Here is a 24,601-nt window from a genome sequence, read left to right on the forward strand (position 1 = left end):
ATTCCCAGTTAACTCCCCGTAACATTAAGACCAAACAGTTTTGGAGTACTTTTTTGCACCTGCTAAGTGCTTTGCATGCAGCATCTTGTGTAAATTCCCTGTAATCTTATGAGGTCAGTGCAATTGAATATCCACTTTGAGGGCAAGGGGATGAGGCATGTAGAGATGAAGCTGGCTGACAATGTTTCCACAGCTGTAAAATGGGTATCATAACACTATGTTCCTCATTAGGCTTTCTCCAACTAGAATGTGGGTTCCAAGAGGGCAGGAACTCATTTTCATACAAGCTTCTGCATCTTCAGAGCCTACAGTAGTGTTGATCATCGAGGAGGCACTCAGCAAATGCTTGTTGAACGAATGAATGAGTCTCCTTATAGATGAAGAGACCACAATTTAGAGAGAGAAAGTAACTTGCCAGAGAGCAGACAAGTAGATGCGTGGAACTTTGAGGAGAATCAGAGTCAGTGGTGTATTGGTAAATGTGTAACAACCAGCTCTCTGAAACACCAGTAACCCTGTAGCATTTGTAACACTCGTTTGATTTCCATGGTGTAAATACTCCCACCGTGGCCAATTTCAAGCAACCAACCTGAGGTCAACTTGAAAATTTCCTGAAAATTTAATCACAGGCTCTTGCTAGCTTATTTATACAAGCTGGCTCCAGAACACCAAGTACTGGGACATAATTCTAAAGGTTACACAGTTCCAAAAGGTACATTGCCACCTTTATTCATCCTGTCTCCTTGAATTAGACACAGTCCATATAGCTAAGGGAGGTAGGAGGGGGAGGACACTCAAATAATTCAGTTCAAAGCAGATTGTGTAGGTGATTCTTTAAGAACATAAACCCAATTGCAAAACTTTCTTGCTTAAAAATTTTCAATTTATTTCTGGGGTGCCTGGGAGGCTAGGGTTAAAACCTCTGCCTTTGGCTCAGGTGGATCTCAGGGTCCTGGGATCAAGCCCCAAGTTGGGCTCTCTGCTCAGCAGGGAGCCTGCTTCTCCCCCACTCTCTCTGCCTGCCTCTCTGCCTACTTGTGATCTCTCTCTCTGTCAAATAAAGAAAATCAAAATTTGGGGCGCCTGGGTGGCTCAGTGGGTTAAAGCCTCTGCCTTCAGCTCAGGTCATGATCTCAGGGTCCTGGGATTGAGCTCCACATGGGGCTCTCTGCTCAGCGGGTTGCCTGCTTCCTCCTCTTTCTCTCTGCCTGCCTCTCTGCCTACTTGTGATCTCTGTCTGTGAAATAAATAAATAAAATATTTAAAAAAAAGAAAATCAAAAAATTGTTTCAATTTATTCCCAATGCTCTTAGCATAAACCCAGTCTCCTTACCATGGCCTATAAAGGCCATCATGAAACCTCCTCCTGTGCCAAGCACAGTACTAGGCTTTTTGTACCAGGATATAATGGTGGACATGACAGACACAGTTCCTGCTCTCATGGAGACTGTGTCCAGTAAATAAGGCTGCCAATAAACAAGTGATCAACCATTAAGTAGAAAATTACAGATGGAGATCTGTGTGCCACAGAGGAGATACTGGGAAAGAGAATTATGAGGAATGAGAAGGAGTTGCTTACTTGGACTGAAGATGGGTTGAGGAAGGGTACTCTAAGTGACCTTTGAGACATGAAGGATGAGAAGGAGTTGGATGAAGTATGGGGCTGGTGGCCAGGAAGAAGAGGAGAAGATTTGGCTCTTTGAAAAGTTCTATAGGAATAACTTCTGTATAATTGGAGATAAGTAGAGCTGAGATAGGGAGGGTGCTGTGGTCGGAATGTTTGTATCCCACCAAAATCCATAAATGGAAATCCTAACCTTCAAGGTGATGGTGTTAGGAAGAGGGGCTTTCAGGAGGTGATTAGGTCATAAGGGTGGAGTCCTCATGAATGGGATCAGTGCTTTTCTAAGAGGATGTAGAAATATCCCTTAGCCCTTTATCTGTGAGGACATAGTGAGAAAGTCTGTGAACCACAATGCAACCTCACCAGACAACAAATCTGTTGGTGTCTTGGTCTTGGACTTTCCAGCCTCAGAACTGTGTGAAATAAATTTCTGTTGTTTGCAAGCCACCCAGTGTGATATTTTTCTCATAACAGTCTGGATGGATTAAGACAAATGTCATGGATGTGAAGGTCAGGGGGCTAAATGGCTAAGACGACTAAGGGAGAGGTTTAACACTCATTTAAATCTCAGGAGCTCAGATGGACCCTTTGAATAATTCTCTTCTAATCATGGCCAACTTCCTCCTACAAAAAACCTTTTTATATCTCTGGGGTAGAAACAAGATCACCCAGTTCCCATCGGGACTTGCAAAGATGAGTAAGTAGAAGCCCAGAGAGGGAGATGTGATCGCCAACAGTTTCTCAGTCAGTAATAGTTGTAGGCGTTGGATAATATACTTTCTGAATCAGTATCATTAAAGAAAAAAACAACAAAACCAAACCACGAAGGGAGCCATAAAGAGAGCCACATAGGTAATTTGCACTGTCTACTAGCCACATTTAAAAACTAAAGAGAAATGGGGGAATTAATTTTGTATTTTATTTGACCTGATATGTTCAAAATATAATTTCAACATGTAATCAATAGAACGCGTAGAAATCCAGTGTGCATTTTATTTACATGTATGGCACTTTTCCATTCAGACTAGCTATATTTCAAGCCCTCAGTAGCCGCATGTGGTTAGTGGTTACAGAACTGGACAGTGCAGTTCTATGCCTCAATTTCCTTATTTGTGAAATGAGCATAAAATTGACTAGGTCATGGAAGGATTAGGAGAGCACAAGTGAAACGTTCAGCGCTCCGCCCTGCACATAGGGGGCACCCAATAAATCTTGGCTCCTTTGGGTTTTTTCTCTCACCATACCGCCCTCCTTCAAGTCTCCGCCCCCTTTCTCCACCCCCTTCAAGCTCCGGGCGGAAGCAGCACCGTCGTAAATGCAGCGCGCTTTACGGTGTCGGTGCCTTTTACCGCAGTGTGGCCGGATTTCGTGTTACTCATACTTTTACCTCATTGGCTCTGCGACCCGCTCACAGCGCTTTCCGGCAGTGTGGCTGGAGCTGCCGTGGAGGGGGTCGCGGTTTGGGCGTGAGTGGAGGGAACCCGAATAGCAGGTGTTGTCTGGGCCTGGAGCCATGGATGTGGGTGAACTTCTCAGCTACCAGGTATGAGAGACGAGGAGGGTTGGGCTACCGTCCCCTCACCCGGGGAAGGGTCTCCGGTCGCGGGACCAGAGTCCCTTCATCTCACCTCTTCTTACCTCTGTCCCCGGCCCGCGTCCCCTCACTTCTCATGTCCGAGCTTCTCATTTCACTTCACTCCCCTGAGACTCTCCTGGGCCCTTTCAGCTCATTCCTTCTCAGAGCCCAGGCCCCTTCCTCTCAACTGCAGTCTGGGCCTCTTCTTAGCCTACCCTGGACTGGGGCCTGGTTCCCTTCAACTCTTCTGAAGGCCCCCGATCATCTTCACAACCATCTCCCTTCAGTTCTCTTGTCCCCCGGTCGCTGAGTTGTTGTTGTTGTTGTCGCTGAGTTGTTGTTGTTGGTGGTGGTGGGAGGGCACTGGTCTTTCCTGCAATTGAGGCCCAGCTTCCCCACTGACTGGCCATGTGGGTTTTGGACAAGTCATTTTGCCCTCTTTGAGCTTCAGTTTTTGAACATAGAAGAGGAGACAATAAAAACTACCCAATAGGGTTGTTTGAGGACTCTATTAACTACTGGATGTGAAAGCCAGTCTTAAAGTGCAAAATCTGTTCCCATTTTAACTGCCATTGTTGGGAAATATTTGGAATTCTAGCATGGGATGGGACCCTAGGAATCTTGTCTTCCCTGCTCAGGCAACTTGGTGGGAATTGGTGGTGCAGAGGGCAGAAAGGACTTATCCAAAATAACTCAACAAGTAGGAGCTGGATTAGAGCCGAGGTGTCCTGGCTCCCAGTTCAAAGTTTCCCCATCTTTGACTTCCTGCCGTGGCTCCTTGTGAGAGGCAGTAGAAACCCTGCTGTCCAGTATGGTAGCTGTCCATGTGTCCAGTTGAAGTGGAGCTAGTATGAGTTGAAAAGTACTCTTAAGTGTAAAATCATGATGAATTTTGAAGATTCAATATGAAAAATAAAGTTTTTATGCTGATTTTATTATATTGATCAGTTACCTTGATTATTGATCACGTTGATTAATCATATTATGGGTAATGGGTGAAATAAAATTTAAAATAAATTTCACCTGTTTCTGTTGACTTTTTAATGTAGCTACTAGCCTTTTAGTGTGGCTATTAAAAATTACATATATAAATGGTTTTATATTTCCATTGGACAGCTTTGCAGTAGAGAATAGGTGATTAAGAGCTATGTGTCAGGGGCTGCATGTTCCTTGGAATCTCTATTTTGCTATTAACTGGCTGCTGTAATCTTGAACAAAATACTTAACCTCTCTATGCATTGGTGTCATATGTAAATAGGGGCAAAGATGGCACCTACCACAGAAGTCTATTGTGAAGCTGTTGTGAAATGTAAAATGCTTAGACCAATGCTTGTCAAAGAGTTAAAGTTCAGTGCATGTTAGCAACTATACTCATGCTACTCCCTCAGCCAACATACAAAGAACGGACCTTGGAGACTCTAGACATTGTAGAAAAGAACTTTGAAGCAATGGTTGATATATAGTCAAGAGAGTTCTCTTTTTAAGACAGTTATTGAACATGAAAGAAGACAGGAAATAGGAGAGTTGTTGAATGAGTGGTTCTGTGTCTTTTTGGGAGTTGCAGAATGGCTAGCCCATTGACTCAGAATATTAAAGCTAAAAGAGGTTCATTCATTTGCTCAAAAATTTATTGAGCGACTACTGTGCAAGGCACCAAGTCCTCTGAGTATAGGACACTGAACAAAATAGGCAGAGTTCTTGCTTTTGAAGAGCTTGGTGGGAAAGTAACAAGATAATAAGTGTGTAAACAAAGAAGAAATTCAGATTGTGATAGGTACTTCGAAGGATAAGCAGGGTATACTGTAGAACTGGGCTGTTTGGTGTGGTAGCCATGGGTACCTGTGACTCCTGAACACTTGAAATGTGGCTAGTTGGAATTGAGAGTGATAGGTGTGAAATACACATTGGATTTCCAGGACTTAGTATGAAAAAAATTAATGTAACATATATAAATAATCTTTATATTGATTCCATGTTGAAATGACGATATGTGGGATATATTGGCTTAAAGAAAATATTTTATTAAAATTAATGTTACCTTCTTTAAAACTTTCTAAATATGACTGCTAGAACATTTAAAATTACATATGTGGCTCATCTATGGCTTTCAGTATGTTTTTATTAGACAGTGCTACAAAAGAAAATAACCCCTGGCAGTAGGAGATAGGACCTATTACTTTCGGTAATACCATCTGGGAAGGATTCCAAGGAATGGATGTTAAAGGACTGAAGGTTGAGAAGGAGCCAATCATGTAAAAGGGCAGAGGATCAAGGCGAGGGAAGAGCAAGTATGTAGGCTATGAGGTAGAAGCTGGTGTGGCCTGTTAGAGAAGATCAGGAAGAGGATTGATGTAACTGGAACATGGTGAGTGAGTGGGAGAATGGTAGGTGATGAATAGGAAATGTAGGCAGATGACAGACTACGTGGGCCTTCCTGTAGGCCATGATAAGGAGTTTGAATTTTATTTGGAGAGATGTTATAGATAACCTCACGCAGACCATTTATTTGCCAATGAAAAGTGAACCCCATTCTGGTAAAGCAGTTCCCCAAGGTTGTGGGCTAAGGTAGTAGCACAGTTGAAACCAGAATCCCCATCTCCTTATTTTCAGTCCTGTTCATTCCCCACATGCACTATTCATGCAGTTTCCTTTCTGCGGGACTGATGTCTACTCCTTCTGTTCCTAAAAGATGGTACAGTCTGGAATCTAGTCCATAATCAATGAAGTAGCACTCATCCTCTCGTGGAAATGGATGAAGGTCATTTGAATTAATGGATGCAAAAACTCTTCAAAGACAGCAACATTTTATAGATATGAAAGATGCATTATTCATCTGCACCATCTCTCAAAATCTTTATAACAACCCTATGAAGAAGGTACTATCTTTAATCCCTGTTGTACAGATGAGGGGACTGAGGTGCAGAAAAGTACCTGTCTCATAGCTGAAGCTTCTAACAACCGTGCTGTACTACCTGCCTACTCTGGGCCGGATGCTGAACTAAAGTGCTTTCTGATGCGTTCTTACAGTTAATTCTCAACATGCCCTTTGAGGTAGGTGGCTTGCCTATTTTACAGAGAAGGAAGCTTGAGCTAGAGAAGTCCGTTACCTGCCCAAGGACAAACAGCCAGTAAGGAACAAAGCCAGAACTGGAACCAAATGAATACTCAAATCTGGGTTTCCATTTTGTTTTCAGTTTTTTAAAAACTTAAAAAACTGAAGTATGGTACATCTATAGAAGAATGCATATATTTTAGTGCTGTTGATTATAGTTGTGATTTACAAACTATAAATGGACTCAGCATGACCACTGAAGTTCATTTCCTCAGGGACTTGTTGTCTGATTTGAACATCCCCACCCCCAGACTTTGATTCATTAAGTCTCCTGTGGGACCTTAGAATTTGTGTTTCTAACAAGATCCCGGGTGTTGCTGAAGCTCTGGTCCAGGGACTACATTTTGAAAGTGTACCTGGTCTAGAATGATCTAAATTCCTTTTAAAATTTTACCCAGCTGAGATTGTCCTCCCTTTTCATAGCTATTAGTTTTAGTTTTTTTGAGCTTAAGTCATATTTTTTCCCTGCTATCCACGATATTGAGAGCAAATCACTTAATCTTTCTGGGCCTCAGTTTCCTCATATGCCTAATGAGGGGATTAAGTAAGTCTCTCTGAGGTCTCTTCTAACTTTAAATTCAATGATACTAATTATTTAGGCCAAGAGAGCTCTAGAGCTTTCAAGGGATAAAAAAGCTTGATGTAGGAGAATGAATCGGGGCTGAAAATCTGGGAGATTTGAGTTTTAATCCTCCCTTTATCATTACTTATGTGGGTGACTCAGGACAAGTCACTTCCCCTCTCTGTATATCTTTTTACCACCTATATAATGAGAGGCTAGAGCTCTAAGAGTTGTTAGTTTCCTTTCCTGGAATTTAGAGATTAAGGTATGCAAGAAAAATATGTAATGTCAAGAAGTGTTTATTTAAAGTATTTAATATTTTTTGGGTGCTTCCTAAATTTCATTTTTGGTATAGCGTGGTGGGAAGATTCCAATTTTCTGCTGAGATTGGTTCTTCTAGTAATAGAGTTAGGCAGTAAGTGCCTCAATATATGCCTTATATCCTTGACATATGTTAACTATTCATTTGAGAAGACAGGAGAATTACAATGTGGACAGGAGGTGGTGGAAAAAGTCTTAAAGAGGAAGCCAGTTATGTTCCCAATATGGAAATGTACTTTTTTGATGCCTTCGGGCTTAGACATCTCATCAAGAAGTGTGCCCAGCAGTTCCTTGGCTGAGAAGTTTCTGCTGCACAGGCACGCATATGAACTTCAGGGCATTCTCATTAATACTAATTCCACAGATGTCTGGAAAAAGTTCTTACCTTCGAAGTTTTGCAATAAAGAATTCACATTTAGTGCAGCTTGGCTCAGTGGAAATGACTTGCTTTGTGACATGAGAAGTATTCTCTTTGAGGCAGATTGGGGTCAGGGACCCTTGGTTTTAGCAAGACTGCAGACACTCACTCCTTTTGTGACCTATCAGTAGTACCATAGCATTTCCTTGGATTGCAGGGGCCTGTAGGAATTTATAATCTTGCTCCTTTCCCCTTATTTCTTTCTTTTGAAATAAAGAATTTTTAATGACAATAAACTGACAGGAATAGTGTTAAAGTATTTGAGAAAAGGAAAAGGACCGTAGTCTAACAAGTATTTTTATAGTTCCACAGTTACTGTATGTTGCATAGCAATAACCATTGTGTTTATACTGTTTTGTGTTCTACACTTTTAATTTAACACTGCCAGAAATATTTCCTGTGTTTCTGCATGGTCCTCATGTTATTTTTAATGTTTTCATACTTTTTGTTCAGGTGATAGACCAACCATTTTTCCCTAAATTGTTCCTCTATAATTATTTAGAGGAATTATTTATGATTATTTAATGGTCTTCAGGAGTTTGTTTTTGGAGATACTATTGCAGTAAACTTCTTTTTGTTTGGCATTTTCCCCCACCCACCTCCCCCTTCATTTGTTTGGCATTTTCCCCCTCCCACCTGCTGTTACAAATTACCATCTCCTGTGCCATCTCCTGTGCTTGGTATTACATGTACAAAAATTATTAAGACATCGTCCTGGACCTTAAAGAATTCGTAACTTGAGGAATGAGACAGACATTTCCTTCAACAACGGACTGTGTGAATAAAGTATTATGGGAGCACAATGGAAGGAACGATTGGATATGCCCGGAGAAGGGATGTATTAATGGATGTGCTCATTGAGGAAAAAGGATAGGACGTTGGAATCTCAGCCATGATGAATGAATAGGAATTCTGTGGGTAATGAAGGAGGCTGAGGAAAAGTCATTCTTGACTAGGCATTAGTGAGAGCGGAAGCATGGGAATGAAATGTCGGAGCATTGAGTAAACGGAGGGGAGTGGCAGATGATGGGGTCATCTCAGCTGCAGATACGTTAAGGAATACACCGTGCTCATATGGAATTCATCTTTTATCCGTTTATGGTGCTAACAGCAGTGGGTGTTCCAGTTTTACCATAATCTTGATACTACCAGTTATCACAATTTAATTTTGTCTCATTAATCTAGTAGGTATGTAAAGTGTTGGTTCAAGTTTGCTGTAATAGGCATTTTTCCCCTGTGCGTGTTATTGTTTGTATTTCTTATCATCTGCCTCTTCCTCTGGAAGGTATTGCTGTAGTTTGTAATTGAGCTTTTCTCTTGTGTGTGTTTTGTTGTAGTTGTTGTTGTTGTTGATGGGGTGTATGTAAGAAACGTTTTAGAAGACTGAACACACGTGCTCATTCTGTAGTGGCCCCATTCCACCTATAACCCTGAGAATATTCTCCTCACGATGTTTTATAGCATCATGATATAGACACTTTTTGCTTGACAGTTTAGACTAGTGCTTTTCAAAGTTACTTCTTGTTAATGGTGGGACTATAACAGATGAAGAGCTATTTTCATTGATATTTCCATTTCAGGGTGTTTTCTCTTTCATCTCCTGAGTGATTTCTTTCTTAATTTCATTTCCTCTCTTTGCAGTTTTCTCATCCTCTTTCTTCCTGGCACATTCTCTTCATACTCACAAAACACATATTTATGTGCCTCCTCACACACTACATGGTTAACTCAGAGGCAGGGACCAGCACGTAGCAAAGTGTCTAACCCTAACTGATGGCTCATAAATGGTTGTTTAATGATTGAGTGAACCAGTATATACCTTCAAATATGCTCTGGCTGTTTCCCCCTTTGAAAAGTTTTTGTTCTGATATCTTGTTGCTTGCTGACTTGTATGTCTTTGTTTTCATGTTAGACATCAAGAATGTTTGATTCCTATATGTTACTTCAGTTTCTGAATTGTCTTCCTCATTCATATCATCTCTTGCTACTCTTGCTGCAAAACCTACATTTTTTTGACTTTTATTTTGAATTAATGTTGAATTTACAGGACTTTGCAAAAACACCAGAGTTTCTGAGTTTCCATATACTCCTCATCCAACTTCCCCTAAAGTTAACATCTTCTATAGCCGTAGTACAATGATCAAAACCAGGAATTCATAATTCTGGTAACTGAACCACAGACTTAATTCAGATGTCACTAGTTTTTCCACTTGTATCCTTTTCCTGTTTGAGGATCCTATCCACAGTTCCATATTGCAGTTACTTTTCATTGTGATTTTCATTGTTTTTTATGGTCTTGACCTTTTTGAAGAGTACTTATCAGTTGTTTTGTATGATGTCCAAAACCTGCATTCTTGGAGGTTGCCAGTACACTCCGCAAAAGATTTTCTTGAGCCTCATCACCCTTGACTCTTCTTAGAATTTGATTTTATAACCCTGTCCCTCATCATAGATGAACTCATCCATTCTTATGTCTTTCAGCACCTTGATATACACAACTGTTAGCTCCACAGCCATGATCTAGGTTTCATCTGTCAGTTTCATCTGTCTATTCTGGCCAGATATTCTGGGATCACATAATTCTCTGTATCTCTCCACCTGCTCCACCACCTATCCCCAGTTCTGCATTTTAGTCAGGGGTGTCTCTGTTCAGCAGACTTTAAAGAAGCATTGGAGCGATTTCTCAAAGTTGAAGGACAAGGTTCTTTTCCTCATGGATCATAAGATCCTGTGAACAAAATGGTCTACCTCCTTTCTCAGGGGTCAAGACAGTGTCAGGATATAAAAATGTTTAAGCCACAGTTTTGCTCTCATGGAGCTCGCAGTCTAAGGGTGGCATTCCGCAGATTTGAAAACTGATACTCTAGTACACAGTGTCATTGTGGTTACAGAAGAATGAACAAAATTTGGTGGCAGAAGCAGGAGCAGCTCTGCCACCAGGAAAGCTTTGCAGAGAAAGTGTTGCTTCTTCGGTCTTCTCTTTATTCCTTCCATCATAGTATAGACTCTTGGGGCTTTGTCAAATAAGTAGCTTTCTGGTTGGTCTTACTTTTTATTTTTGTGGATCATATATTGGCCTGTTGAACATGGATTTATTTCTTCTATAGGCCAACAGAACAGTTTTCACTGGTCATAGACTTCAGTCCTACCTATTTCAGCTTCCTTGGAGGTAGGTTTTATTGAGATGGCCTAATTTTGGAGGTGAACTTGAGGAAGACAGCCATACCTTTCTGTAGTCTCTCACTAGGTGTTGTTTAAACTGGGGGTTAGAGGGATGCCTGGCTAGCTCAGTCAGTGCAGCATGCGACTCTGGATTTCAGGGTCATGAGTTCAAGCTCTACATTGGGTGTAGATCTTACAAAAAAAAAAATAAAATAAATAAATTGGGAGATTGAATTTATAAAATTTACACCAATAGAGAAGTTTTCAGATGTAAAAATAACTACATTTGAGAATGTGGATGGCTCAGAAAAGCCTGTCAGCTCTATTGGAGAGAATAATTCAAGGCATGTGCCCTCTGAGTGTGTCCATTAGGTGTCTTTTCATGTTAGTGTAGTGAATGAACACTACCTTGGGGTCAGACTGCCTGTGTTTGAATCCCACCTCTGCTGTTTGCTCGCTGTTTATCTTTGGGTGGTTAATTAACCTCTTTAAGCCTCAGGTCTTCATCTTTAAAATGGAGATTTTATAACAGTTTATCTCTGCCCACCATTTAAAAAAAATCTCCATTTTGTCATCTTTTTAAAAATACAGGATTAAATGAGACAGGGTGGGTAGTGCTAAGTAGTATAGTGTCTGACACATTGTAAGTGCCCAGTAAATGTTAATTGTTAAATTTTAATTATTGATATAATTACAATCAACACACATGCTTTAGCAAAAGAAAAAAATGTTTTTTTCAATTCTACAAAGCTGCCTCAGTATTCCCAAGGTCATTGGTCCCTCAGAGATTAAGGTTTAGAATGCTATAAAAGGAAATGAGAACAGTTTGTCACCCACACATGCCACAGTATAGAACTGTTTTCAATAGATTAAAGCACAACCCTATTCCACCACAGTTAGCAGTCATTGATATCAAGAATTATGTCATCAACACAGTAATTCTTTTCCCCAGGTCTCTTTAATATTGCTGAGATATCTCAGTGTTCCCCTTTCCTGGAGCCAGAAATCTCATTTACAAATTACTCCTTCCTTTTTGTTTCTTTCTTTTTTTCCCCACTAAGGTTCCTGAAGGAAGTGGTTGGTTTTGGTTTGAGTCTTGTATGGCTATAAGATACCGCAGAAATTCTCTTACTTTTTCCAGAGTCAGACATTTGATTCTAGTATTTCAGCTGAATAGTTCAAAGCCGTTTTCTTTTCTGCAGTGTTCTAGGAGTGACTGATCTGAGAGTGTGTTGGCCTAAATTTTAAAACCCCATTGCGGGTTGGTAGATAGAAACTAGATTATCTTTGTCCTGAGCTCAGTGAACAATCTAGTGAGACAAACACAGTGCATTTTCATCTGTTAACTCATTTTAGATCATCAGTTGCCTGTGAGCAGATTATCTGCTTGGGCTCCTTAGACTTCCCTTCAACTACCCAGCAGTGTCCAAAGCCATTGACTGAACTGAGAAGGATTTGACCTCAAGCACAGAGTATTATGATGCTTCCCTCTGGGTGTGTCTGACTGTATTCCAAAGGCAGAGGTATACTTGTTTATTGAACAGATTGTTTGGTGTTCTTTTTTTTCTTTTTTTTTTTTTTTAAGTTTAAATTCAGTTAATTAGACATACAATGTATTACTGGTTTGGGGGGTACAAGTCTGTGATTCATCAGTCTTATATAATACCCGGCGCTTGTTAAACATATATCCTCCCCTATGTCCAGCACCCATATGTGATACACACACACACACACACACACATACATACACACACACACACACACCACATCTTTATCCACTCATCTGTTGATGGACACCTGGGGTCTTTCCATAGTTTGGCTATTTTGGACATTGCTGCTATAAACACTGGGGTGCACATGCCCCTTTGGATCATTACATTTGTATCTTTGGGGTAAATACTCAGTAGTGCATGCAGTTGCTGGGTCATAGGGTAGCTCTGTTTTCAACAATTTGAGGAACCTCTGTATTGTTTTCCAGAGTGGCTGCACCAGCTTGCATTCCCATTCCCATTCCCACCAGTGTAGGAGGGTTCCCCTTTCTCTGTATCATTGCCAACATCAGTTGTTTCCTGACCTGTTAATTTTAGTATTTGGCATTATTTATGTTTGTTTCGTTAATACATAAAATTGAGGATTAATTTTTTATTTGACCTCCCCCTAAGTTAAGAGCAATTGAGTTTAAAATTACTTTTGGAGGGGCACCGGGGTGGCTCAGTCATTAAAGGTCTGCCTTCAGCTCAGGTCATGATCCCAGGGTCCTGGCATCAAGCCCTGCATCGGGCTCCCTGCTCAGCAGGAAGCCTGCTTCTCCCTCTCCCACTACCCCTGCTTGTATTCCCTCTCTCGCTGTCTCTCTCTCTGTGTCAAATAAATAAATCTTTTTTAAAAATTACTTTTGGAATTTTTATTAATTTAAGCATTAACAGTATATCAGTCTTCTGCTGGTGTTTCATGTTAGAATGCGATTTTCTTCGCAGCTTTGGATAAAATAAAAGAATTGTGGCTAGAGTTTGTCTTATCTTTTATGGGCCTCTTCAAACATTAATACTTCCATGGGAACAACTAATAGCTTCTCATATTAATGATAAGGGAAATTTGAGCATTTCAGGGGTACATAATTACTGACAGAGAAGCTGAAACATGGAGTGGGGGCTCTGGCCAGGAGCAGCTGTTGGGCAGAGGAAGGTAAAGATGCCAAAGAACCATCAGAATGTAAAAATGCACAAAACTAGGAGCTGGTTCTTTGAAAGAGTTAATAAGATGGATAAACCCCTGGCCAGACTTACCAAAAAGAGAAGAGAAAGGACCCAAATAAATAAAATCATGAATAAAAGAACAGAGATCACAACCAACACCAAAGAAATACAATTATAAGAACATATTATGAGCAACTATACACCAGCAAATTTGACAATCTGGAAGAAATTGATACATTCCTAAGAATGTATAAACTACTGGAACTGAACCAGGAAGAAATAGAAAACCTGAACAGACCCATAACCAGAAAGGAGATTGAAGCAGTCATCAAAAATCTCCCAACAAACAAGAGCTTCCCAGGCTCTTGAAGGCCAGATGGCTTCCCAGGGGAGTTCTACCAAACATTTAAAGAAGAATTAATATCTGTTCTCCTGAAACTGTTCCAAAAAATAGAAATGGAAGGAAAACTTCCAAACTTATTTTATGAGGCCAGCATTACCTTGATCCCAAAACCAGACAAAGACCTCATCAAAAAGGAGAATTACAGGGACGCCTGGGTGGCTCAGTTGGTTAAGCAGCTGCCTTCGGCTCAGGTCATGATCCCAGTGTCCTGGGATCGAGTCCCACATCGGGCTCCTTGCTTGGCGGGGAGCCTGCTTCTCCCTCTGCCTCTGCCTGCCATTCTGTCTGCCTGTGCTCGCTCGCTCTCCCCTCTCTCTGACAAATAAATAAAAAAAATCTTTAAAAAAAAAAAAAAAAAGAGAATTACAGACCAATTTCCTTGATGGACACGGATGCAAAAAATTCTCACCAAAACACTAGCCAATAGGATCCAACAGTATATTAAAAGGATTATTCAGCTTGACCAAATGGGATTTATTCCTGGGCTGCAAGGTTGGTTCAACATCTGCAAATCAATCAATGTGATACGATACATTAATAAAAGAAAGAACAAGAACCATATGATACTCTCAGTAGATGCTGAAAAAGCATTTGACAAAGTACAGAATCCTTTCTTGATCAAAACTCTTCAAAGTGTAGGGATAGAGGGTACATACCTCAATATTATCAAAGCCATCTATGAAAAACCTTCCACAAATATCATTCTCAATGGGGGAAACCTGAGAGCTTTTCCCCTAACATCAGGAACACGGCAGGGAAGTCCACTATCACCACTGCTATTCAACATAGTACTAGAAGTCCTAGCCTCAGCAATCAGACAACAAAAAGAAATCAAAGGCATAAGAAGAGGCAAAGGCAAAGAAGAAGTCAAACTCTCACTCTTGGCAGAGGATAGGATACTTTATGTGGAAAACCCAAAAGAGACCACTTCAAAACTGCTAGAACTCATACAGGAATTCAGTAGTGTCAGGATATAAAATCAATGCACAGAAATCAGTTGCATTTCTGTGCACCAACAACAAGACAGAAGAAAGAGAAATTAAGGAGTCGATCCCATTTACAGTTGTACCCCAAACCATAAGATACCTAGGAATAAACCTAACCAAAGAGGCAAAGAATCTGTACTCAGAAAACTATGAAGTACTCATGAAAGAAGTTGAGGAAGACGCAAAGAAATGGAAAAGCATTCCACGCTCATGGATTAGATGAACAAATATTGTGAAAATGTCTATGTTACCTAAAGCAATCTACACATTTAATGCAATCCCTATCAAAATACCATCCATTTTTTTTTTAAAGAAATGGAACAAATCATCCTAAAATTTATATGGAACCAGAAAAGACCCTGAGTAGCCAGAGGAATGTTGAAAAAGAAAGCCAAAGTTGGTGGCATCACAATTTCAGACTTCAAGCTGTATTACAAAGCTGTCATCATCAAGACAGTATCGTACTGGCACAAAAACAGACACATAGATCAATGGAACAGAATAGAGAGCCCAGAAATAGGCCCTCAACTCTGTGGTCAACTAATTTTTGACAAAGCAGGAAAGAATGTCCAATGGAAAAAAGTCTCTTCAACAAATGATGTTGGGAGAATTGGACAGCCACATGCAGAAGAATGAAACTGGACCGTTTCCTTACACCACACACAAAAATAGACTCAAAATAGATGAAAGACCTCCATGTAAGACAGGAATCCATCAAGATCCTTGAGGAGAACATAGGCAGCAACCTCTTCCAACCTCAGCCGCAGCAACTTCTTCCTAGGAACACAGCCAAAGGAAAGGGAAGCAAGGGCAAAAATGAACTATTGGGACTTCATCAAGATCAAAAGCTTTTGCACAGCAAATGAAACAGTCAGCAAAACCAAAAGACAACTGACAGAATGGGAGAAGATATTCGCAAAAGATCAAAAGCTTTTGCACAGCAAAGGAAACAGTCAACAAAACCAAAAGACAACTGACAGAATGGGAGAAGATATTTGCAAATGACATATCAGATAAAGGGCTAGTATCCAAAATCTGTAAAGAACTTATCAAACTCAACACCCAAAGAACAAATAGTCCAATCAAGAAATGGGCAGAGGACATGAACAGACATTTCTGCAAAGAAGACATCCAGATGGCCAACAGACACATGAAAAAGTGCTCCACATCACTTGGCATCAGGGAAATACAAATCAAAACCACAATGAGATACCACCTCACACCAGTCAGAATGGCTAAAATTAACAAGTCAGGAAACACAGATGTTGGAGAGGATGCGGAGAAAGGGGAACCCTCCTACTCCGTTGGTGGGAATGCAAGCTGGTGCAGCCACTCTGGGAAAACAGCATGGAGGTTCCTCAAAAAGTTGAAAATAGAGCTACCCTACGACCCAGCAATCGCACTCCTGGTTATTTACCCTAAAGGTACAAATGTAGTGATCCTAAGGGGCATGTGCACCTGAATGTTTATAGCAGCAATGTCCACAATGGCCAAACTATGGAAAGAACCTAGATGTCCATCAACAGATGAACGGATAAAGAAGATGTGATAGATATACACAATGGAATACTATGCAGCCATCAAAAGAAATGAAATCTTGCCGTATGCAACGATATGTATGGAATTAGAGGGTATTATGCTGAGTGAAATAAGTCAATCAGAGAAAGACAATTATCATATGCTCTCCCTGATATGAGGAATTTGAGGGGCGGGGGGGAGAGCTTGGGGGGTAAGGAAGGAAAAAATGAAACAAGATGGGATCGGGAGGGAGACAGATCATAAGAGACTCTTAATCTCACAAAACACACTGAGCGTTGCTGGGGGAAGGGGGGTATGGAGAGGGTGGTCGGGTTATGGACGTTGGGGAGGGTATGTGATATGGTGAGTGCTGTGAAGTGTGTAAGTCTGACAATTCACAAACCTGTACCCCTGGGGGCAAATAATACATTATATGTTAATAAAAATGATTATTAGAAAAAGAATGTTAAAATGCAGCAATAAAGAAATAAGAAAAAGACATTATCATTGATGAATTGGGGGTTGTCATGAAAAGAAACCCCCAATGAGGTTCCCTATTTATTACTATTATTTTTAAAGATTTTATTTGACAAAGGGAGAGAGAGAGTGTGAGTGCATGTGCAGGGGGAGTGGGAGAGGGAGAAACAGGCTCCCTGCTGAGCACTGAGCCCCATGTGGGGCTTAATCCCAGGACCCCAGGATCATGACCTGAGATGAAGGCAGATGCTGAACCAGCTGAGCCACCCAAGTGCCCCTGAGGTTCCTTTTTTAAAAAGGTGAGGGTTGTATTGAATTGCACTAATGCCTCTTTTATTTGGTGTCTTTGGCAAATGGGGTACTTTTCCTGAACAGATTTTCCACATAGCAGCAACTGAGAAGAGCAGCAAGAGTGCCAGCACAAGATCTTCCTCCTTTTACAAATGGGGAAGGCCTGGCACAGGGACAGAGAGTGACTTGCCTCAGGTCATAAAATGGGGCTTAGAACAGAACCATGCTTTTTTCCATATTCAAAACTTGAATTTTTCATCATTTTGTTTGGAGTTTCTTTCTAAAACATTTTTGCCTTTCTCAATAGGTCAGACTGTTGTCTTAGGGCCATTATTATGAACACATGTTTATTGTGCCCAGATTTCTCTCTTGATCTTTTGAAGTGTGGAAAGTTTTTACTCCTGCATTAAAACATTGGGAGTATTACAGAGAAATTTTGAGTTCTTATGCCTGTTGTTTACAGTTTTTCTTGCTTTTCTTTGATGTCACCTGTCACTTCTTAGTGGTGATATTTGTTTAATAGGATACAATAGGGTAAAATCTAACCTCTGAGGCCCTTTTTGCTTTTTTTTTCACAGTTTCTGAAAAGTTGTGGCTATTGGTTGGATGAAGTATAGTATTTTTGGTCATCTTTGGATGAACTATAAAACTTGAGGGCTCTTCTATTAATTACTGAAGGCTGTGAGATACTAGAGATCAAATTAGTGTCACCTGTCTTCATTTTTCATCCAGCATTTCTTCTAGATCTCTTTGTCCAGCCCTACCATCTTGGGGACTGAAGAATATCTGAGCAGTTACTAGTGCTCACTAATCATGAGTTTTTCAGGAGAAACTAGCACTCACAAACAGAAGCTTAACCTGGCCTTCTGTGGAGTGCCCCTTTCCTTCATGGCTGCTTGTATTTCTGGAGGGGAGTCATTTACCTGTCTGATGGCCTTGACACTATATCTTTAAGCTAGTCTTATATCCAACTGCACACACCCACCAGCCCATGAAATCTAGATTGTAGCAATCACCTGAGACCCCATGTGCTTGTTCCTGACCTTTTCATGCCTCTGCCCCATTCCTGTCTTGTGCTTCGCTCTTGGCTCTGTCGCTCATTTTCTCTCTCTTTTCCCTCTCCCAAGTATGTACATCTGTTCTTTGGCTCCCAACTGATGCCTCATCCAGAAGGACTCTGGCTAACTGGGCTGGGGCTGCCTCAGATGGTTTACCCTGCCTTTGCTGGATCTTTAAGACCCAAACTTTGGGTCTTGGCCCTAGCCATTGGTAATGACTGTTGCTAGCCCATCTGATCCTCCTGTGAAAGGACAATTTGGGCAAGACTCCACCCAAGAGGCTTGCAGATTTTCCAAACTCTGCAACTTTGAGAGTCTACAGGTTCTCCTTGGTCTTGTCTTTGCCATTGTTTCCTCATCATTCAGTGTCTCATTTCAGTGTTTTCTAGGGCATTGTGAAACATGCTGACAGCCTGTGAGCCAGTCTAGGTGTTTGAGGGTTAGGAAATTACATTTAGATTAGTGATACATATTGAACCTTCCCTTTAATAATTCAACAGATACTTACTTATTAAATGCCTACTAAATGCAAGTTGTTATACTAGACACTGAGAGTAGATTCGCACAAGACATTTGCAGTGCCTTGTCTTTATGCAACTTATATCCAAGGGGGGCAAGACAGACAAATACAAATAAATAAGAATGCATACACAAGCAAACAAATACCACATACACAAAACCAAGATAATTTCAAATAGGGATATGAAGGGGAAAGTATGGGCTGATGTAATAGAGTGATGGTGGAGCATCAGAAGGTTCTAAAAGGCCTTTCTGAGGGATAACATTCGAATTAAGAACTGAATGACGAGAAAGATCGAGCTCTCTCAAGAGCTGTGGGAATAGCAGCATAGGACTAGGAAAAATCCAGTACAAAAGCCCTAAGGTGGGAACAAGCTTGTCATGTTTGAAGCAAATGGCTAGAGCATGGTGAGTGAGAAGGAGACAATTAAGGACAGAGGTCAGCTGTGGGGAGGGGAGGTAACCTTAAAATGTTTAGATTTTGTTGTCAGTACAGTGGGAAGCCATTAGGGGTTTGAAGCTGTGGAGTGCCACAATTTGGTTTATATTTGAAAAGAGCACTGCATCTGCAGAATGTAGAATAGATTGTAAGGGAGCAGCCTGGCCAGCTTAGGTGTTCAAAGTGGGTAGAATTCACCTTTGTGTTGCAGGGGGCTGCAGCCGAAGCTCTGCTCTCCCTAGGATAATTGCTTTCCCACCTAAGTTGTTTTCAGAATCTCCCAGTTCTAAACATTTAATCTACGTTCTGGCTTAATCGAGAAGCAGCACTCTCCTCCTGCCAGGCTTGGCTCAGAAAACATGGGCATAGTGCCTTTTGATGAGCACCCTGGCCTGGAGAGAATGAAGAAAGCAGCCCCAGTGGACAAGAGGACAGTGCAGCTGACCTTCACACCTGGTAACTTGTAGGGAGCTTTGGAATCCATAAACTTTATGTGCTTCTGCAAAACAGTTGCAGATGGTCTGGACTGTCTTGCCCAGATCTGCCGTGGCCATCCTCTCTGTGTCTGGGTTTACATTACAGTGGGTAATTACAGGGGCACAGCTCTGGTTGGCTTAGGGGGAAATTTCAGTTTCTGCCAGTTGTGTAAGTGACTGCAGTGAGCAGTGGCTGTGAATGGCTACTTTTTGTTTTCAAAATTAAAAAAAAAAACCACCACAAAAACCAAACTTAAAAAGAACTCTCTCTAATGAAAGGGAATAATTGCCTGCTTTTGCTGTCTCGGCTGATTCTCCAGTGGGAGTTCTGCCATCAGACTTGTCAGACTTGGTTGGCAGGGACTTCTTCTCCTGAGTTAGCACAGAGATCTGAATGGGCAGAGATAACACAAATTAGCAGTGGTACAAGCATATCTGCAGAAGAACAGATTTCCTTCTGACCAAAGGTGCTCTTGGTGGGCACCACCCTAATTCTCAATGCATCTCATACCACTGATGACAGGACTTTTCAGCAAATAAAAAGAATTGCTTAACCACCACCTGAGTTGGGCAGTTTTTACAAGACTTGTGAGTTTCAAAGGCCCTCGGGCTGCTCAATCTGCCAGTGTAAAGTCACTAAAGATTATCTCCCTGGCTTCTTATTGGGGATCCTTATACCTCATTCTGCATAATGAACTTGGGGAGACAAATTATGATTCTTCTACTTTTTTTCCCCCCAAAGATTTCTTTCATTCCCACAGCATTTACAAGGACACAGAAAACTCAGTGGGGGAAGAAGAGATGATACCGGTCTTCTGGCTGACACGACTTTTGCCAGTGGTCACACGCGGATACCGTAATGAGGATTACAAATCACTCTCCATCTTCTTGGAGCCTGTCCCATAATTAGATGATTAAACATTTTGTTTAAATTAGTAATTTTCCCCCATCTCCTCTGTGTGCTTACCATTAGAGTAAGATGGAGACTGGTTGTCTGATACTGGTCTCCACATCCAGTTGTGATTGTCAGCAAGAGGTTCAGGAAGTCTTATTTTAATTAAAAAAGCAATTTTGGCCATGGTTCACCTTGTGTGAGGCAGAGGCACTTCTGACCATGTGAACTTTTCGATTGCTGTGTACAGTGAATAGAGCTTTTTTCCGGAGCGTGACACTGAGCCTAAAAGGATCATATCAGGAGGCGGTGTGCGGCTGGGCTTGAAGTCTTGGCTCTGCATTAATGGCAGATTTGCCTTCAATTGACAGATTGTGTTTGTGGCAAAAAAGGGTTACTTACAGGGAAAGTATGGTCCTGATTTGAAGTGAATGAAAAGCAGCTCATAGAGGAGCTTGTAGAAATTTCAGTATGGTAAAAAAGAGTATGTGTTTTCTCCCCTCTGCGCCACCACAGCAGAACAGAACAAAGGGCTGGGAACTACGAGCTCACTGAGAGCCAGGTACTGTGCTGTTCAGTTTATAGGTGTTACTGCATTTCATCCTAAAAGCAACCCTGGGAAAGTCAGTCTTCTTATTCCTATTTTGTAGATGAGGAAAGGAAGTTCACAGAGGTTTAGTAAACTTGCCCAAAGACACAAGAAAGTAGTGGAAGAAAGTGGATGAAGGGAGCTTAAAAACAGAAGTGTCTTAGGAAATAGAATGCAGCAGAATGCTACCATCACCCAGTCTTGTGCCTGCCTCGAGTCTACCATGTGTATTGTTCTTGTCCCTCAGAACACCGTGCACTGGTTATCAAACCCAGGGGAGCAGAACACTCCCGTCCGTTACCAGTCCTGGGAGAGGACTGCAAACACTTCTGCCCATTGCATCTTGGTGCTGGAGTTGCCAGTGAAAACCCCACACAGTCAGGTACTGGATGGAATAATGCTTTACTCACACAGAGAAGAGACAAAGCAAGACCAGCTACTGGGATGTACATCAGTCCCTTGTGGCTTGCGGGGCCCTCCTCCTTCCTTTGAAGTTGGTGCAGGGCAGTGGCCTACATGTATCCATCTCTCTTGCAGCAGAAGGACCCCAACCTGAAAGCTGGTGGTGTGCCCGAGGGGCACTGATGTACATGCTGAAGCAGAGCAAGGGGACACTCGTTGAGCAAAAACAGACCGGTGTTGTCACACAAGGTGTTAAGCCTGGCACAAGTTGTACGGGCTCCTTTACTACCCGTTCCAGGCCTGAGGCCCATTCCTGCGCAGCCGAGTGGGGTTGGAAATGCCGCATGCGTGGACTGCCTTTCCCAGCAGTTCTGTACTGAAATTACTTGGTTATGTGTCTGTCTTCCCATTAGACTTTGAGTTCCTCAAGGACAGTGACCAGATCAGTGCATGCTATGTAGTACAAGCTCACTAAATGTCTCTTGACTGAAGAAGGGAAATAAGGAAGAAGGAAGAAGGAAATGAATGAAGCAGTGAATCAATGATTAGCGGCTGGATTTGGTTTTCTTCTAAAGGCATCTTTAGCCTTTAGGTGCCTTTAGCACCTTCACAGTTGCCTTCTCCTTCCCCCTTCTCTCTCAATGGAGAGTAGAGTAAGCCGTTGTGACAGTGACTCAGTCATTGCCTTAAAAAAACAATAGATCATCTTCATAAAAGCTCGATTCTAATACTGTCATAACCTGAGAGTGATGGCCTTTTTTTTTTTTTTTTTTTTTTTTTTTTTTTTTTTTGGACTGGAGTTGTCTCTGACTCCAAAGCAACAGATTGATTGATCCATTTATTTGCCCAGGATTTGCTACAGGTCTGCTGTGGGCCGTAATTGCTGTTTTCTCTTTACCCAACCTTAGAGACAAAAAGTAAGAGATAATACAAACAACAAGATTAGTTTTTATTTCATGTTGTTGTATCCGGCATACCCATTTCCATTTGATTTTTTTTTTTTCCCTTATATAACATGTATTAAGTACTTTACTGGGTTAGATGCTTCCTCACTGGGACAGCATTTTTTTCCGGGCCTGAGATGGTGATTTACGCAGGGTTACACTCTAGTAACAGACTTGGATGTCTGACTGCTTAAGTCCATTTTCTTCTCAATGCACCAGTCTCCCCTTTTCATAGGACTCGTTTAGCATCAGTTTCTTAGGTGCTTAGGCAGTTTGCTAAGCAAGCCACCTGAGCCTTGGTTTCTTTACTTGCAAAAACAGGGAACGGGTGTCCCCTACCTAGCAGGGCTGTGTGGGGAGGAAGAAGATAACGAACATAATCACACAGTTAATGGTAACTATTACACAGCTTGGATAATCACTTGGTGAGGAAGCGGTGGAGGAAATCTTTATGGTTTCTTTAAACCCTAAGATTCTCTGACCTCAATGCCTCCTAAGAAGCCCTTTGCGAGATTTATATCTGACTTTGCCTGTCGAGGCCCCGCCTGGCTTCCTTATGCAGCTTTGTTTGAAAGAGATGGCCAAATTCCCTTGTGTGCAGGGTTTTTCAGCCAGCATCTCTCTGTTTTTTGGTATGTTTGCCGGGATTCTCAAGTTTCTCAGTAATTTCAGTCTGAGGCGAGTTGGATTGATGGCAGACTGCCTTAACACAGGTGTTATAAATAAGATTAAGAGGTTGTTGAGGGGTATCAGTGGAGCTCTGGGACTGGCTTTCTGGAGTCATTCTAAATTGACAGCTAATGGGTAGTTTGCCTTGATGGCTCTCTCTGAGTTGGTTATAACTGACTAGCGATTCACCCACAGAGGAAGCTTGCTTATGAAAATTCACTTTCCTTTCTCAGAAAGTAAAGCTACCATAACGTGTAATAATGTCTCTGCATTGTGCAAAAACCAGTTGCCGTTTGCGCTGTTTTCAGGTACCTTTTTCTAAAGCAGCCAATTCTTTTTTTTTTTTTTTTTAATTTTATTATTTGACAGACAGAGATCCTAAGTAGGCAGAGAGGCAGGCAGAGAGAGAGGAGGAAGCAGGCTCCCCGCCGAGCAGAGAGCCCGATGCGGGGCTCGATCCCAGGACCCTGAGATCACGACCTGAGCCGAAGGCAGAGGCTTGAACCCACTGAGCCACCCAGGCGCCCCAGGCAGCCAGTTCTTAAGGGTTTTTTTGTTTTGTTTTGCTTTTTGTTTTGGTACTGAAGCCTGTCAAGCTTCGAAGAAAACTTTAAAAAGGGGAGAGATGGTTCACATTATTTTATTCTTTTATTTATGTTTCTCTATAAGACAGTTATTTAATTATCTTAATCCTTGGTAGAGTCCCTTCGTGCCCAGCAAAATAGGCGTTTTTGCCTTCTCTGGTCTACTAGATGCTACTGCTAGGAAATTGAGTGTCCTAAAATGTTCTTGAAATGAAGAGTTACTAGTTTAAAATCACTTTAAAGTCAGTTTTATATCCTTCTTGCAAGAGAGTTGTAGTGGTGGGGATAGAGCTCACAGGGGGAGTTCGTAGGTGGCAAGAGGCATTCACCCGGGCTCCCAGACAGTTCCTTTTGATCATATGCCATGTGGCCACGTGGTCAGTGTTCGTTCTGTGTTCTAGGTGGAGGAAATATTTCTGACTATAAGAAGAACTCATTTCCCATACTTGTCTTTACTGGGAATAGAGGTGTTTTGCAAACTTGAGCGGTTTGTAAAGCTTCTAGAAATAGTAAAGCCTTTGAGTTGAGGAAAATAAAGTGCATCTTAGACAAAAGTAGACACGAAAGCATCTCTTCTCATTGTTTTTGATGGGCTCATCAACAAGCATGTATTGAGGCCGTAACACCAGATACTTTGTTCAAGCTGAAAGAGGTAAATGGGCACTAGACAGAAAGTATATTATATAATCATGCTATGTTTTCAGACTTTAAAGTATTACCCATAATGTTGAAAAATACCCTCTTTAACAGGATACTCAGGGTAAAGTTTGATGTGAGTTCTGTCTTCCTTGAAATAAATGTAGCAGCTATCGTGTAACAGGCTTATGTGGGTAAGTTTTAGCTTTGAAAGCAAGTAATGGTGGTAGCTAATGTCCTAGGTTCC

The 24,601-nt window shown here is 41.5% G+C and overlaps 1 protein-coding gene across 1 annotated transcript in view; it reads left to right on the forward strand.

The window, feature by feature from the left end:
* Positions 1-3,015: 3,015 nt before the first annotated feature.
* The window catches only part of CTNNBL1 (catenin beta like 1), a 161,586-nt gene continuing 140,000 nt past the window's right edge, over positions 3,016-24,601 (forward strand). The window contains exon 1 of the mRNA XM_047745001.1: positions 3,016-3,167. Coding sequence (XP_047600957.1) covers positions 3,138-3,167 — 30 coding nt within the window. The 5' untranslated portion in view covers positions 3,016-3,137. The remainder of the gene's footprint in view (positions 3,168-24,601) is intronic.

The sequence above is a fragment of the Lutra lutra genome, chromosome 9, assembly GCF_902655055.1.
Source record: "Lutra lutra chromosome 9, mLutLut1.2, whole genome shotgun sequence".
Lineage (NCBI taxonomy): Eukaryota > Metazoa > Chordata > Mammalia > Carnivora > Mustelidae > Lutra > Lutra lutra.